Raw genomic sequence first — 16,329 nt, 5'->3', positions numbered from 1 at the left:
CCCTTTTTGGACACTTTAACAAATTTTTCAGGCGGCATTCTTTAAAGAAAAAAACTATGGCTCTGCTGGCTAAAGACGAAGCTAGCTGACCACTTGTGAGATTTGCTTCGAAGGCGAAAAATTCAGATCACAATATTATAGGCTATTTATAGGCTAGACACTACAACAAATTTTCAGGCGGCATCCTTTAAACAAAAAAACTATCATCCAGATCAGTTTGATTTTGCCCCTCTCGGAGATGTAGTGGATAAATAAAAATTATTTATTTATTCCCTATTTATTGTCCCTCTCTTGTTCCTGACCTGATACATCACCTATCATATGCACAGCTGGGGACGAGGGGCTTACAAGCGGTGAAATGTGCTTTACCAAAATTTCAGAATAGTCGCATCTTCCACTACAAATTATGCGCACTCAGAAGAATGAACAAAGGGAAATATTTTGTCGCAAGAAAACTTCAGATCAATTGTAGTCCCCAACAAAAAGTAAAGTTAGATCATTGAGTAATTAATCACTCAACGGTTAGATACAGATCATGTGTCTCCAATAGCAACTTTTCCCATTGGCGAAGATGCGCTAAAAATTGGCGCAATATTACGAAATATAAACAATGGGGTTGGTAGCGTAACCATATTAATCCTTGGAAATAAATAGCATAAAACCTGCATAAATTGTGCATGTCATGTGGTACTATCTCAATTCTAAATAAATCAAAGCAGTAACTATCCGAATCCGAGCATGAGGTTAGCTGTATCTACCCATTTGTATTTTGTGATTTCCCGCTCTATATGAGAGCACAAACCTTGAAACCCATCATAAATGACACAAAATTTTGCGGTACCAGCGAAAAAAATTAGATCAAAAGGTACATCAGCTGTTTCTAGGTCTGGCTTTCGTGATTTTCAGCAATGTGTGAGAGTACAAAATTTGAATTCCTCGGTAGTAAATAGCACAAGATCTAACATAAAAGTATGTGCGGATCCGTGGGCACGACAGCGTGAAGTTGGTTGCAAGCATCTGCCTTTTATGATTTCTGACAAATCCACGAAATTTGTTTCTCCTCGCAAATAAATTCGTAGAAAATTATTTGCTACAATTCATTTTACTTGGGTATGGTTTAATAAAGCTGAACGGGCCACCACTTTTTAAATTGTATGCCAATTTTGTTCTTAAATACATAAAGAGTACAATATTGTGCTGCACTTCTAACATCTGCGAGGATTCTAAAAGTAACATAAAACTACCCACCAGTTAAAAAACATGAAAAAAATGGAAGTAAACTTCCTAGAAAATTTTGCATTTTATGGATTAATATAAACGACCCGCAAAAAGTAAAACAAAAAGACCAAGAATCCATAATCATATATTATTGTAAACACTGGTTAGTGGTTATCTAATCTCAATATTTTAAAATCAAATTTGTAACGTATTTTCGTTTCATGTTATCATCGTAAAATCCCGACTGTCCATGTTAAGAAATTTCCCAACTAGATGCCCTTTTCAACACATTCATGACCTCGTGATGTATTTTCAAACTTCTGTCATATTGGAATTCCAGAGAAACGACGGAACGTGCTGGAATTCACGATTTCCTGAAAGCGAATTAATAAGTCAATTAATAATTAAATTTTGGGTATAAACGAGTATTGCTGGTACGAAATGCAATTAATCAAGAAACAAAGATAGACTAATTACATTTAAATCGACTCCTTCTAATATCAACGTCACGGTCGCGTTTTAATAACAAGTTTCTCCCTCTCTTCGCCTAAACTACTTAAAAGCAAAAGCAAGATTCCCCCTAATCATTGCGGTATTACGTGATAAGCGGTTCGTTTAGTGAGAGATAATGAAGTCAATTACTTGCTTTATTTGTAAGTGGTACTCAGCTTAATTGCTTCGTGCAGGGGTGTTCACGTCTTTTCTTTTAGTGATCGTCGTTTGTGTTCACGTACAATCCAGGCAAATTTTTTTTGAGGATTCCGATTTTGGTAACGCTAATGGAAATAATAACAACCAGCAGCAGCAACAGCAGCCAACAACACCTCCTAGTGGCTCAACGACAACCACCGCCACCCCTGCTTACCAAAGATGCTTTGCCGAGTGCCAAACTCGAGTAACAAAACAATACAGTCCAGTCTGCGCCAGTAATGGGCAATCGTTTAACAATATTAGACTTCTTGAATGCGCTCGAAGCTGCGGACTAAGTAAGGGTACAGATAGTTATTGACCTTGCATTATTTGTTTTTTTTCCAGATGCGCAATATGAATCACATGGTACGTGTGGGCCGTCTCCGGGGGGTAAATAATTTCGGTAACACCTCCCGTGGTTTACGCAAAATGTGATAAATAGACTTAGAAGATGCATGTCAGTATTTCGCAATTGCAGAAATGGAATGTTCGTATATATTTCGTAATGACTGAATAAAGAGTTTTTGAACAATATGCTTGCACTAGCAGAAGTGCAAAAGTATTTCTTGCTTCTGTAAACAAATAGCAGAAGTTCTTGGGACATTTTATAAATAGCTTCGCAAATGGTGTGATTCAAAAACAATTTGGTAACTATTAGGGCCAAAAGCCTCTCCTTCTTTGTCTCAACAATTTGTTTAGTTCTGGGAAGAGCACGAATAGCTGTTTCTTTTTTATAACCTAAATCCCAATATCGTTGGGAAACTGTAACTGTGTGACCTTTTTAGATATTCTTCTGCCGTAGGGAAATTGCTAGTGACTTCTGTTTTAAAAGAGTTTTGCATTTAAACTTAGGTAAAATATGGAAATGATGACGATATGTAGGATTTCAAGTTTCCTCCTAGCCATTTCCATACCTACAAGAACATTCATTACAAATTTCTCAGAATACAGATCACAAACGATGCCATACTGTTTATTATAAGATTTTACTCGTAATATCAATACGAATTGGTTTTGGATTTTTGGATTAACTCTTGGCAGATCTATTTTAATGACTATGTAATGAGGCTTGGGAGATGGAGGGTGGTAAGAATGCTTCCGCTCATATTTGCAAAATTATTATAAACATTAGTTGTCGAAACTACTTCGTACATTGATCAAGAACTCAACAAAATTCTGTAGGTAAGTTCACATTAACACGGTTGAAAAAAATCTTAACTTATCAACTAGACCGTTGGATGTATATATTATGCATACCTTCGGGTGGTAACGTTTTGGAAGTTGGAGACTTTTGAAGCAGTGAAACACGACTTTAATCCGTACAAATCGCATTCAGAAAGTTGTACCCATTACAATAAAAATAAATCAAGTGGCCCTCAAAGATTTTCGCAATAAATCCCGCATACAACAAATGTATACATCGTGGTTGTAGTGCTTTTATCAGTTACTACGGTTTGACAAATGTACTTACTTTCGAGACTTTTCTCCTTTATGTGACTCGTACAAACTAATCATTACAAATAGCCGTAGCGTGGACAAAGTAAAGTTTTCTTTCGTTTTTCTAAAAGAAATATCGTACGTATCGTGTAAGCTTGAAATGCTACACGTTGCCAATATTTTTTTCCCTTTAGAGGTTTCTTCTCATTTCTAGCAGCCCCTTACTCTGCTATTCTTTGGGATGCTCAATTGGAATTGAATTTGAAAACAAAATTTCCTTATGCGTCTCTTACGCAATTGTTTCAGTCTTTTTTTCTGGTCCAAAACTCACAGACTACTCATTTTATCCACAAGATGACATGTCATCCTGTAATTGTTTCAACATATAATTCATTGTAAGTAACGTCTAAATTTAACTTTAATCATTTATTGTACTGATTATTGTAGTTCATGTCCTGACGAAGTAAATCAACATTCACGTAAATTTGACCTGAAAAAGAAGAATTATTATCTTAATTGCTACCGATACCCAGTAGTCTAATATTAACGGATTTTTGTAGAGGTATACTGGGCTGGGCTGTTAGAGTAGGCTTGGCTGAAAACCCCATATATTTAAAAAAAAAGGTAAAATAAGATAAAATAACTAATAGAAACCTTTCGTGTCATGCCATACAATTCTGCTTAGGTATAAACTTAATTCCAAATTATCCGAAATTAGAAAAGCCCTGCTTCAGCATTTATGGCAGATCACTCACAATAATTGTTTGTATATCAATGTATTTTGTTGTATTACACCAAGCTGTCTGAAATGTAATGCCCCATAATATTCGAGACAGGTACGAAAACTTTTGATTTACGGCAAATTTTAAAAGATATTTTGGAAAATGTGGAATTAGATTCGCCATTTTAAAATGATCGCCACTTTAAATTTATGAGGTGTTCAGAGTGCTTCCCATACAAAAATGACCTGCTTCAGGTTATGGCAAGTGACCTAAATACACAATTTTACAAGAATCCTCCTAACTGTTTGACATGTAAGCTATGGGGACTTTGTTGTTGGAATACATGATTGCATTACCAGTAAAACAGCAGCACCTAAATCCGATAGTTCAAATTATGGAATTTGTACTATGAAAGTATTTTATTAGTTACTACTTTCTTTGTTTCCTGTTTTGAGAGGGTAACCAGATTTACACTTTTCAGGTCGGTGGAGAGGTTGCTTCGAATACTGGAGTGGCGTGTACCCATAGGTTTCTTCGTATTCCAGCTTCCATATGAAACTTTTTTGCATACCATAGGACAGAGGAGATACGTTTTATCTTTCGTACACCAAACTACTTCTGTGACGCAAGTTGGTTGCACGAATTCAACATGATCAAAGGCACGTCCGCCGCTGCTGCTATAGCAAAAGTTTTTTTATACTTATCAGTAGGTGTACAAGTATATCCAAGGTCACTTCTTTAAGTAACAACTTTGTAGGAAAAACCGAAAACGTAAAGTGGCGACCTTGGAATTACGACAGACTGCATGTAGTAGTTACTTTGTCGCGGAAGGTGAGTGTTTGACCTACACTGGAATTTAGTAATCACATATTAACAAAGTGCAAGAGCTCCTTGACAAGTTTGGGGGATCCCATCCCATTATTCACGTTTTTCACCTCGACAGGTTAGTCTTGTTTCGGTATTGCACGTCACAACAAGGCTGTAACCTTGAGTCTTCTTACGTTATCCAGCCGTAAGTGTTGTTGACTATTTAAAGGAAAAACCGGACCATCTCTTCTAGTAGCAGTGTAGCGATTTAAATTAATCTGCATAATATACTTTTAATGTTTGAATCCCAAGTGATAAGTTTACGTAACTTGATCTTTGACTTGGTTTGGTAGATTAAATTGAAAATATTATTCTGTACCAAAACTACATAGGGTACTGACCATATTCTAGGGCGAAAATGAAAACTTGGTCATCAACCTGTATAGGCAAGTATTTTTTAACCATACGCTAAGTGAACCATTTTATTAGTTGCAGCTGTTGTATGTTTCTGTCAAATAACCTCTACGCATTCACAAGCCATAATATTTGAGGATGATGAAGACATGCGACCGGCTCAACCAACCAGTTCGCCAACACCAAACGACGTCGATGCTCAACCAGGCTTAGTTGATGCTGCAACATTTACAGTATGTTACAATGATTGTCAATCGCGCGTTCTGAAAGAATTCAATCCTCTATGCGGCTCGAATGGATTTACATATGATAATCCAAGGTTATTCAGATGTGCACAGAACTGCGGCTTAAGTAAGTCATGGTCGCGTAACTTTTTCCATAATGGATGAACGGAGAGCCCTGAACCAGGCTTGAATTGAGTTATTCTTTTTTCAGGAATAACGGTATCCTCTCCTGGTCGCTGCTGATTAGTCCAAAAAGAAGTACGTACCGTGCGCAATTACCAAAACCTATCCATTCGAAAGCCTAATAGGTAGTAAGATTTTATATTTTTTGTTATTTTGTTTAACGGAACAACTATTGTTAATAGAATACGATTTTCCTTTATTATAAATTGTTGAACATCTTGACATTTTTAAACACTATTTGCAATTTGGAGAAATGTAACCGAATTGTTTGAGTTTGAGTCGGAGAAGTTACTGGGGAGATTATAATATTTTACTCATTAATCAAAAGTTCTATATGAAAATTGAAATTTTATATTAAAATACGATTTCGGGTAAAATTTAACACAAAACTCGTCACTAAAATGACATTACCTGATGTATGTAGTAATGTATCATTTTCCTGACTGTTATATAAATAACTATTAGATTGGTGGCATGTAGCCTTTGGTCCAGTCATTCTATGCCAAAAAACGGCAAATAGAAAAAATTCGTGTAGTTGGCACAGGTAATGTATAAAATATGCCAGCCTTCTTGCATCCACAGCTAGTTCTGCATCTGGCAGTAGAACAACAACAAAATTGTTCAAGTTCAGCTGTGACTGGAGAAATGACTCCCCCCAGAACAATGGAGTTGGAAAAGAGGAAGAGGTGACACCTTCACCCAGTAAGGAACACACCTACGCAAGCCCAGAGGAAATTTTACAAGCCATTTTTTGCCGTCGTTCGACTACCAACTGCAGGGCTAGCTGTGGGTGGGGTGGGTGGGCTGGCATGTTACGTACCATACCTGCTCCAACTGCCAAGGAAGCTGTTTAACTCTTCGCCAATGCTAGTAGAAGATGAAGGGGACGTAGACGATACCCATGGATAGGAATTGTACGAATATCTGAATTGGACATTATCTGCGCTCATGAAATTTCACTTCATTTTTGTTGTAGGGAAAGTCGGACTTCCGAAGCGCAAACGCCACACATATCATTGATTCTTGAAGGAAATTGAATTCCCTACCACCATCCCCTAGAGCTAGAGCAAAAGTTCGACCGAAAACGAGAGCTTTTTTAAAATTGTTCACCTTCAAGAGCCCGCACCTGGAAAAGATTTTTGGAAAAATGCATAGAAACAAAGCTGTAGAAAATTTGATGAGCTTTTGATTTTGATGAGAAAATTTTTTCCTACCAGCTCCCATTTTCGGGATATAGCAGAAAAACTGTAAAACTGTACCTTCAGTCTCCGGCGGCACCGAAATTGCTCAGAACATCAGGGTATCTTCAACCACACATTCCCAAACAAATTGGAACTACACGAATTATTGTTTCTGTATTTCCTAGAATGACCACCATACTAATAATTCATTTGGAAGATGATATTTTTGTAACTGATGATTCAGATTAATGTTTTCCGGTTTATTCAGATGTCGACCTCAAGATTTGAAGTCAACAAAATGGCTGGTGAAGGGCGCCTGCGGTGTTTCAAAATTCATGTGGAGATCCAAAAGGAACACGTCCTCGGTAAAAAGGCTGTGGTACGATTTTTACCAGGACGAAAAGAGGAAGATCGGCGAACAAGTTAGGCGGAAGTGGATTGTCCGTTACTTTTGTTGTCTTTGACATTGCCTGGTTGTGTGTGTAATATATTTTATACGAAATCATTCTCGTCTTTTCTTACGCACAAAATTTTGTTTATTCAATTTCCTTTCCCATTTGTGTATCAAAAAACCGCCAGTTTTAACCCCGATTGCTACCCGAAAATCGAAAGTGCCGCATTTTTCTGGACATGAATAAGTAACGGTGGCTCTGCTCGTGAGTATGGGGTAAAGTCAAAATTGCAGTCGCTTCTCAACTTCTTTATTGCGGGCGTTACTATTACGTAAAAACAATTAAAATGATTCTTTTACATTTTGTCCTTTACGTCCAAATAATAATGCCCACCTTGTTAGTAAAAGATCATGACATAGACAACCTGTTACAAATAACTATCAAAACATTTTTTTTTAGTAATTGGTCAGTAGAAGTCGTTAAGGTATTCTACCCACAATGCAGCATTGCCTCGAGGGCTGCCTATAGACCTACGTATTCTCTTCCATTGATTGCATGATGCTATGTTAGCTATGTAAACATACTTAGTGATGACATCATAATGCATCGATGACGTGCACGCAAACTAAGGAAAATCCTACAATAGCGCCGAAACTTAACACGACCCATCCTAACCGCGCCGCCGAGACCTTTCCGACGATACCTCGCACGCCTTCCTACGACTTTTCGTTACCGAGATTTGTACCGACAAAAGTGTGCGTAGTTAGCAGAACATCTAAAAATCGAAACTACTTCCATTTCCAAATGGTTTGTTTTGCTAACTTTTTACGGCTTAGCACTAAGCAATCCACGTAGTCCGATGCTGCCAATGTTCTGATAGCTTCACGCGCCCTAGATCAAACACAGATCCTTTTCAACGATTTAAAATTCTACTCAATTGATATTTACATAAGTCATGAAAATGCCACATTACTTGCGAGGGGATATTGGAGTACGAGGACAGAGTACTTAAACTCCTGAGTGAAGTAGTGTCACTTTATTTACCCGAAATCATCTTTTTTAATATAAAATTCAATTTTCATATAGAACTTTTGATTAATGTCAATCTGTAACAGGTGTGGCCGGTAAAGTGTCATGCCTCAGGCGGCAGATTAGTAGTCTGGTCTGCCTCTGTCATGGAAACTAAAAATTTTTGACATAAAGTAGGCATCATAATGAAGGTTTCATGACCATTTTGGGTAAAATTAATTGTTTGGTTTCGCAGAGAATAACATAAAATGTACTTTAATAAACAAATAGTGTCGTAGGCTGGGAAAAGTTCTACAACAGTTACTTCGGTCTTTTAGACTTCAATGTTGGCTTGTATTATGTAGGAACAAACACTTAGAATTTCATATCTCGGGGTCCATACTTTTGGATAACAGGAAATAGTTTGCTTAATCTGTTTAATGAATATTTAATTTACAACTTATACAATAATACTTCATTAGAATTGACAGTCACACCGCCAAGCATATCACTCTGCGATTTAAACCAACACGTGCTTATCAAAAAACGACCAAAGCTTACGCAACTCACATAAAATAAATAATTTTTACACTGCGGTTAAATCTACTTTCCCCCGGCGGATGGTTGACAGGTACTTTGTGATATCTCCGTTATTTCTAAACGAAAAAAAAAAATTAAAATGTGCCCCTATACAAGCGGATATGACTTACGTAATCCACACCGCTGTGCGCACCCTAGTATCCTACGATTGTCGTAAGTAATCTGATTGGATGCACAAACAGGGTTAAATTCCTTTACCACGTTCAATTGGCAATTTCGGAAGCATGCGTCGTAGTTTGCAGGGTTAACATTGCCATTGTTATTATTGGTTTGTTGGTTTTGATTATTAGCATTTTGATCTTCATAGTCGAAATTATTGCCAAAATTAAATTGTCGACCTTGACGGCGAGAATTTTGAAAACCCCTTGCGGTGTTCCAGTCCCACTGTGAAAAAATGGACACTACTTGGCACAAGATTAGCGCACCTAAAATACAGAATAAATCTTTTTAATAATAATGCCGGTCAATTACTTACATAGGAAATATATCGCCGTCGCCTTCATTTTGTTAAGATACTAGCAGAAGCTGAGCCGTAATAAACAAAGCGTTGGTCATCTGTTGCTTAAATATATGCGAGGGGGGGGAAACTGGTTTTTTACGCACCGGCTGCGAAATTCCAAGCTTATCGCAAAACCAATGTCGCACGTAGACGGTAAAGAATAATGGCAGCGTTCTAATGTCCAGATAACACGATTTGGAGCTGTTGCCCAAGACGTAAACGATTGATCTCCGTTTCTTGTAAGTGTAGTATTTACCAGGTCGGAGGTCACGAAAAAACCGCGATGCAGTACATTGCTATACCACAGATTTAAATAGTATATTTAAATCTGTGGCTATACATATCGTAACTGTAGACAGTGAGTTTTTATTGAAACGTTCATAGGTCAAAAAAGGCGTAACGAAATATTGATCACATACAACGGAGCTGCACATCGTTGGCACCCTACTCCTCTACTTTCCAGTTTTAACACAGGGCACCATTGCTCATTTTGCACACTATTATCAGGTGTTCGTAACTTATTCACCAAAAACAGCACATTCGGGTCACGGATAAAATGAATGAACTTGTAAGAGTATAGTTGGTTACCATCGAATATGTGAAGAGCTTACTTTATTGGTTGTTAAACGTGTAAACTAAGAATTATTTTAAGATGTGGTTTACCTACATAGGGCAGCCCATGTGGTGAGTAGTCGGATATTACGAGTATATACCTACTACAATAGCCAAATGAGTGTACAAGGAAATGTTACATAACAACAGAAAATTGTTATAATTAGATACTACGTTTTCAATAATTATTAATCTTTGTTTGGATGTTAAAGTCGAATGGCAGAGAACAATGGCCATCGACACGTTTAATAATAATAATACTTATAAATACAATATAGGTTTGTTGTTTTCAAAAAGTCATTGTAAAAGAGCATCCTTTATCGTTAATCTGGTATCGCAGGCAGGGGGATTTTCGGAAGCCATTAGATATCTATGTGAAAAACGAGTATGATCTATCCTAAGTCTTCTCTTGATGATTTTGTCTCTTCTTTACATTGGTGGTCTTTTGGCTGGAGTGATGTTGGCTTGGACTTGATGTAATTTAGTGTTTAGCCTCCATGGCCTTAAGGCATTTTAGTTCAGATGGGCTGGCCGACATACAGTATGCTTCCATAGTCTAATTTCGAATGAGCCAAAACTGTAAATTCTTACTTGTTTGCGTTCTTCTTCCGCTCCCCAATGATAGTGTGCTAAGGACTAGATTATATTTATGCGTTTGAAACATTCACCTTTTGTATTCTGTGTCTGTTGTTTCCATGTAAGACATTTATCGAATGTTATTCGTAAGAATGTGTGGTAGACTGATTACAGTGGGATTCCATTTAGATTTATATTGGGTTGTTGAGAGTTGTGTCCTCTGTGGTTTTGGGAGGTGAAAAATTATACCCACGCTTCTTGACCATGCGTGGACTTTTTCCAGAGCCCTTTAAAGTAAAATAGTTGTAGTACTTGTAATTTTGCCTTGGCAATAAAGAAATTACGGCACACGGGACGTATTTCCCAAATCGGAACGGAAGCACAAATTAACTGACGGTATCTACGAGCTACGGGAAAATGAAACAAAGAAAATAAAAAGGTCCCCTCTAAATCATTCTGTTACCTTTTATCTATAGAATTCCCAAAATACGGAACGGGGACATAGGAATTTCCAGCCGGCCGATGTACTCCGGGTGATAACATCCAATAATTAAAACTTCTTTACTTAATTGCCAGACTCTCTGACGTCTTACACACAATATTACAATCAGACGAGATTTGCTCCAATACATCCGATTAGCTACCGGTATTTATACTCACTTAAAGGGTCGGATTAAAAAAAGATTACAGGCGGGTGTTAGAAACATAAGCAAAAAGATTAAATAAACATATCTCCTAAAGAGATTCGTTACTGCGCTGCAGCAAAATATTTATAATAAACACCTGAGCTCATAGGATCATGTATTTCCTCATGTGCTCAAAAATTCCTGGTGTGTTGCGAATTTGCTGTCTACGACTACGACGATATGTTTTTTAAACATTGTTTCTTATTTTTAGTCATAAAATCCGGCTGCATATAGCCAGCCCACAACTTTGGTAACACCCTGTATTGCTAGAATTCTTGAAAAACTCTTTAGATCCAGTTTTAGTAATCTTCTTAGAAATATTCATTGAGTTTTCCGAAGCTTTTCGGGAGCATTTGGGAAATATTATTAGTATTTCTTTTGTACATCCAACGCTTCCTATATAATGCCAAATATCTGAGTTCTTCACCGCCTCAGCAATGGTAAAAACTCTTGACTTTTAGTTTTTGAGTCTGGAATACTAATTACCAGCATCGATTCTCCATCTTCTATGTAGTCTACGTATTTTTAACAATTCCTTTGATCTGCAAGACTTCTATAGTGCAACTTCCTCCAATATCCATAATTGTCACAATCTACAACCACAAACTTTGGAAGCATGAGCATGCAATGTTTTACACAAACTAAACTATTTCAGCAAGTGACATCTTAGGGGATGAAAGAAGCGCCTTCGTGTACTTCGTGACTTTCGTCTTCAACATTTTTAGAAGGGATTACAGGCATGATTTTACCAAAATACAAAACTCTTAATTTTTGCACCCTATCGCACTGGAGGTGCGAACGCGCTATGGAAATCTGGCCAGAACTCTTCCTAGTTCCCAGAAAAAATTTGTTGTTATAAAGTTAGAAATAGCATCACCATATAATACCTATGCAATTGTACGAATTCTAACTATGAAGTTAGTAATACAATTCCAGCAAGGGATGTCAATCTCCATAGATGAAAGAGCTTTCGCTTTTAAAGTATAAGTCATTATTATAATACTATTGATCACAAAAATTTTGTTTTTAATTAGGCTCGGCACCAAGAAAATATAAGTCTTTCTCTTCTCAGAATAAAATTTCTTGAAAATCTTCTTATGGAATCCACAGAAATGCTACGCATTCCTAAGAATTTCTTTAAATCGACACATAGCAATAAATTGTGCTAGAAGCTATATCCAAAGGTGGAGAACGAGCCTAAAGGAAAATTGGTGTCTGATACCAACCTGATACGTGTTGTCAAGCTTCTTTTGTCATTTAATGTGACAGTTGTAATCTGTTTGGTACCTGTTGGTGAAAAAAATTAATAAAGCGGTAAACTTATTCTCTTTCAGAAATAAAAAATCAAATTATTATAGACCCGATAATTGTAATATCACATTTTTAGTGTAAATGGTAAAGTATTTCGCGTATAGTTTCCGGTAGGTTTATATCTGAGCATTTTCCATAGAATTCTGTTTTTCCCTACATTCTTTATCCAGGTAGGCGTGGGAATGAGAATAACCCTACTGCACGTCGTAAGGGGCAACGGTGGGGAACTCACCTGTCTTCTTTGGACCTTCGTGTTGAAAAAATTCATCTGGTGTATTTGATATTGAGACTTGGAATCACGGCCACGGACTGGAAATCTCTCAGAGGCTTAAAGCCTTTTCATATGGACTGTTCCAAAACCCGTAGGCATCCATTATTTAAAATGAAAATGCTATTAATAGAAATGTACATTAAATAATCGGCAAAACGTTTCAATCGACATCAAAAGACTAATTTCAAACTGTTCAGAGACTGTCTATTACTCAACCGCCCAAAGCTCCTTATTTGCGGCAACTATTTGCATACGCTGAAAGTTTTCCACCTCTGCTACCATAATTCCCGGAACGAGTTCGCAAATTGCAAAATTTTAGATTGTAGAGTTTTCTATCAGCAGTAATTCTCCTAAATGTTTTGTTGTGCTTGAACTTTATTGTAAAATCAGCATAGATAACAGTCAATACAGCTCTAGCGAAACCCTTCCCTACTAATCCCTATTAATAAATCCGTTTTCGCAATATTTTAGTGTATGTGATGCGTTAAATGGGGGAGCAGTAGAAATAATGAAATAATATGCAACCTATTTCAGTTGGGTTCTATATTGGAAACAGCGACTTTGAGTTCTTCTGCTAGTTGAAGCTTTCGATATTTAGATTTTAACGAAACGAGAGCAGAAAATCTTGTTTGTGGGAAACAAAATCCAAATTGCTTATGACTGTTACTACCGCGAGAACTCCCGATTTGGTTTGCTCAGTGGGACGCCGAAAAAATATCCATTAACTTGTGCTACCCCAATTAATCACCGTTGAGGAGAATTCACGTTGTCAATTTCCGTAGCGCCTTTGGTAATTATTGCAACTCTTTTGATGGTACATAATTTAGTTATCTATAACCTTTTCCCAAGCTTAGGGTGCGGTTTCCGAGTGCATATCGTGTATTTCGATACGAATGTCTTTTGTGCTCGTAAAGTACATCTACGACCTATATCCTTTTTTTTTTTTTTAATTTGAGCTTTTCAAGGCTTGTAGGAGCCTTATATCAGCTATCCTTTATTAAAGATAAACTACATATACATAGAATAATATTTACATATTATTTCCTTAGTAGATATATAACTAAATTGGTCGACCGATCGCATCTAAGAATTTAACAATGTGCTCACAAGCAGTAGAGTTGGGATAAAACAATAGGTAGTGTACGTGTAGCGGTAATAACGTCTTTCCTCTGCAAATATTCTTAATTAAATTTAATCTTTGATCGTTGTAAATATCACATTGCCATAAAACATGATTTAGGTCCTCATTATAATCACCGCACGCAGCACATATTGGATCATCTACGATATTGACCCTGAACAATGAGGTAGCGAGATTGTAGTGATCCGCTCTGCATCTAATTATTGATACTGTAATATTACGATTTACTCTAGATTTGTGGAACCAAGTTTTAGGCGAGTCATTGTAAAAAATTTTGAAATATTTGGAACCTTTATAGATGGATTGTTCTAAGCAGTAATCATTAGTATTAATATATGAAGTTTTTTTAATTTTCTGCGAAAAATCAGTGAAAGGAATTATAAAGTTAGGAGTAGGGGTTTTACTTGTGTAAGATTTTGCTAATTCATCGACAGCCTCATTTCCCAATATGCCAATATGAGATGGACACCATACGAAGACTATATTCTTGCTTGGATTTTTTGCCATAATTTTGTTATATTCGTATTTTATTTTGAGAATATAAAAATTTAAATTTATACTAACTTTGGCTGATCCTAGACATTGGAGCGCACTTAGAGAGTCAGATACTATCGCGAAATTGGCAACTTGACTATTTCTAACTGATTCTAAAGCTTTTCCAATGGCAAAACATTCTGCAGTAAAAATTGACGTATCTTTTGGTAGGGCTTGACCAGATTTCTTATTTGTATTGACATAAAAGCAAGCAGAACCTACATGACTGCTTTGGTCATTTGTTTTACTGCCATCTGTGAACACTACGTGGGAGTTGTTTTCCCTGAGAAACGCATTTAAGATTGTATTTGGATCTTTAGCTATTTTCATGTGCTTGCCTAGGTCGTAATTAACATTTAGGCTTGTTTTAAGGACATTGTAATCAAAACAATAAATGTTATAGTTCTTGTGCGCTTTTATATTAAGATCAGTAACATCCAGTATGCACTGTTTTAAGAGATTAGGTTTCTCATTTAATTTAATTGTGTTTCTATTGCCATTTTTATTGTGAATAATGGACTGGATAGTTTGAAAGGAAGGTAAGATAGAATTGGACAGAATTTTGGTGAAATAGCATTTACCCAAACTTTTTGAGCGTTCTTGAATTGACTGCAGTTTGGATTCCGCAAGTACGACATTATTTGGGGTTGTTCTCCTGAGGCCTAAGGTAGTCCTTAGGCAAGCAATTTGGACTTTTTCCAATTTTTCAACATGAATAGTGGCTGTCGGGAAATAAACAAAACTACAGTAGTCAATAATAGAACGAACAAAACTTTTATATAAGATTAATAGAGTGCTTGGATGAGAACCCCATTTGACGCCACACAGAAATTTTAGAATGTTGGATCTAGTAGCACATTTTGCTACAACTGAGTTTAGGTGTGGTATAAAACTGAGTTTATAATCAATAACAATGCCAAGAAATCTGATTGACTCACACGAGACAATGTCCTTGCCACACAGATTTAGGACTGTTTCGCCAGGTTTAATTCTTTTACTATTTATGTGAAGAAAGGCAGTTTTGTCAGGTTCAAATCCCAAACCGATTTTACCTAAATTTGCATTTGTGATATTAACTGCTTTTTGAACAAGGGATTTAGACTTTTCAACATTTCCATAACTACAGTACATTACAATGTCGTCGACGAATTGAGATATAGTTACAGTTTTAGGAACGCCCTCAGTAATATCCCTTACATAGATTAAATACAGCAATGGGCTCAAAACACCACCTTGTGGAACTCCTTTGTGACTGAGTCTAAACTCCTTTTTAAGAGAATCAGAGAAAATCATTCTATTACTGGTGATATGTTTAATAAACGTGACTAGTAGTTTAGAGCACCCTATTTCAGCTAATTTGTCCAAAAGTAAGTCACTGAGCACGTTATCATATGCAGCTTGCACATCAAGGAAAGTTGCAATTAAATCTTTCTTATTTTTTATTGCTTGTTGTGCTTTAAGTGTAAACTCAACTATATTGTCAGTACAGGACCTTCCTTTTCTAGAACCTGATTGACTGCTAGGAAGGATTTCGTAATGTTCACAATCCTATTTTTTACTAAAGATTCAAAAAGTTTGCACAGACTTGGAGTTAAGGAGATGGGTCTAACACATCTATTATTAGGTTTATCAATAAATAAGACAAAAGACTTTTTCCATGATTCGGGATAACAACTTGTTGAATAGATTTCATTGAAAGTATCAAGGAGCAGCAGCTTGTATTTGATTGGGAGTTTTTTTATTGTTTCATAATCAATGCCATCAATTCCCGCTGCTGAATTATTTTTGTTTTAATCTAAAACTGTATTGAGCTCAGCAAAATC

The 16,329-nt window shown here is 36.5% G+C and overlaps 4 protein-coding genes and 1 long non-coding RNA gene across 5 annotated transcripts in view; 2 read left to right on the top strand and 3 right to left on the bottom strand.

Moving 5' to 3' along the window:
• LOC116167586 overlaps window positions 1–16,329 on the bottom strand; it is a 22,965-nt gene that overhangs the window by 2,330 nt on the left and 4,306 nt on the right. The window lies entirely within an intron of this gene.
• Window positions 1,717–2,351, top strand: LOC116167590. Its single transcript, XM_031482983.1, has 3 exons — window positions 1,717–1,871; window positions 1,929–2,204; window positions 2,254–2,351. The coding sequence occupies exons 1-3, from the start codon at window positions 1,847–1,849 to the stop codon at window positions 2,304–2,306; spliced, it is 354 nt and encodes a 117-aa protein (XP_031338843.1). The 5' UTR covers window positions 1,717–1,846; the 3' UTR covers window positions 2,307–2,351.
• On the top strand, window positions 5,133–5,917 carry LOC116167593. Its single transcript, XM_031482985.1, has 3 exons — window positions 5,133–5,320; window positions 5,364–5,639; window positions 5,724–5,917. Exons 1-3 carry the CDS (start codon window positions 5,293–5,295, stop codon window positions 5,753–5,755), a joined length of 336 nt encoding a protein of 111 aa, XP_031338845.1. The 5' UTR covers window positions 5,133–5,292; the 3' UTR covers window positions 5,756–5,917.
• Window positions 8,697–9,538, bottom strand: LOC116167587 (probable WRKY transcription factor protein 1). The gene is made up of 3 exons (XM_031482981.1): window positions 9,352–9,538; window positions 8,987–9,301; window positions 8,697–8,932 (listed from the first exon to the last, which is right to left on the bottom strand). The coding sequence occupies exons 1-3, from the start codon at window positions 9,377–9,379 to the stop codon at window positions 8,880–8,882; spliced, it is 396 nt and encodes a 131-aa protein (XP_031338841.1). The 5' UTR covers window positions 9,380–9,538; the 3' UTR covers window positions 8,697–8,879.
• Window positions 10,141–11,655, bottom strand: LOC116167594. The gene is made up of 3 exons (XR_004144575.1): window positions 11,347–11,655; window positions 11,027–11,314; window positions 10,141–10,970 (listed from the first exon to the last, which is right to left on the bottom strand). It is a non-coding gene; the product is annotated as an uncharacterized LOC116167594 (long non-coding RNA).

Source organism: Photinus pyralis, unplaced genomic scaffold (assembly GCF_008802855.1).
Source record: "Photinus pyralis isolate 1611_PpyrPB1 unplaced genomic scaffold, Ppyr1.3 Ppyr1.4_LG4, whole genome shotgun sequence".
In the NCBI taxonomy this organism is placed as follows: Eukaryota; Metazoa; Arthropoda; class Insecta; order Coleoptera; family Lampyridae; genus Photinus; species Photinus pyralis.
Note: the sequence above shows the minus strand (reverse complement) of the source record. Positions and strands in the feature narration are given on the sequence as shown.

Bases quoted from the DNA above. Each gene is read 5' to 3' on its own strand.
- LOC116167593 (XM_031482985.1), top strand. From the start codon at position 5,293: ATGAAAACTTGGTCATCAACCTGTATAG. The intron at 5,321-5,363 runs GCAAGTATTTTT...CCATTTTATTAG, and splicing joins TTGGTCATCAACCTGTATAG to TTGCAGCTGTTGTATGTTTC. The intron at 5,640-5,723 runs GTAAGTCATGGT...TTCTTTTTTCAG, and splicing joins TGCACAGAACTGCGGCTTAA to GAATAACGGTATCCTCTCCT.
- LOC116167590 (XM_031482983.1), top strand. From the start codon at position 1,847: ATGAAGTCAATTACTTGCTTTATTT. The intron at 1,872-1,928 runs GTAAGTGGTACT...CTTTTCTTTTAG, and splicing joins GTCAATTACTTGCTTTATTT to TGATCGTCGTTTGTGTTCAC. The intron at 2,205-2,253 runs GTAAGGGTACAG...TTTTTTTTCCAG, and splicing joins CGCTCGAAGCTGCGGACTAA to ATGCGCAATATGAATCACAT.
- LOC116167587 (XM_031482981.1), bottom strand. From the start codon at position 9,379: ATGAAGGCGACGGCGATATATTTCCTAT. The intron at 9,302-9,351 runs GTAAGTAATTGA...TCTGTATTTTAG, and splicing joins GACGGCGATATATTTCCTAT to GTGCGCTAATCTTGTGCCAA. The intron at 8,933-8,986 runs GTAAGTCATATC...TTTTTCGTTTAG, and splicing joins CGCACAGCGGTGTGGATTAC to AAATAACGGAGATATCACAA.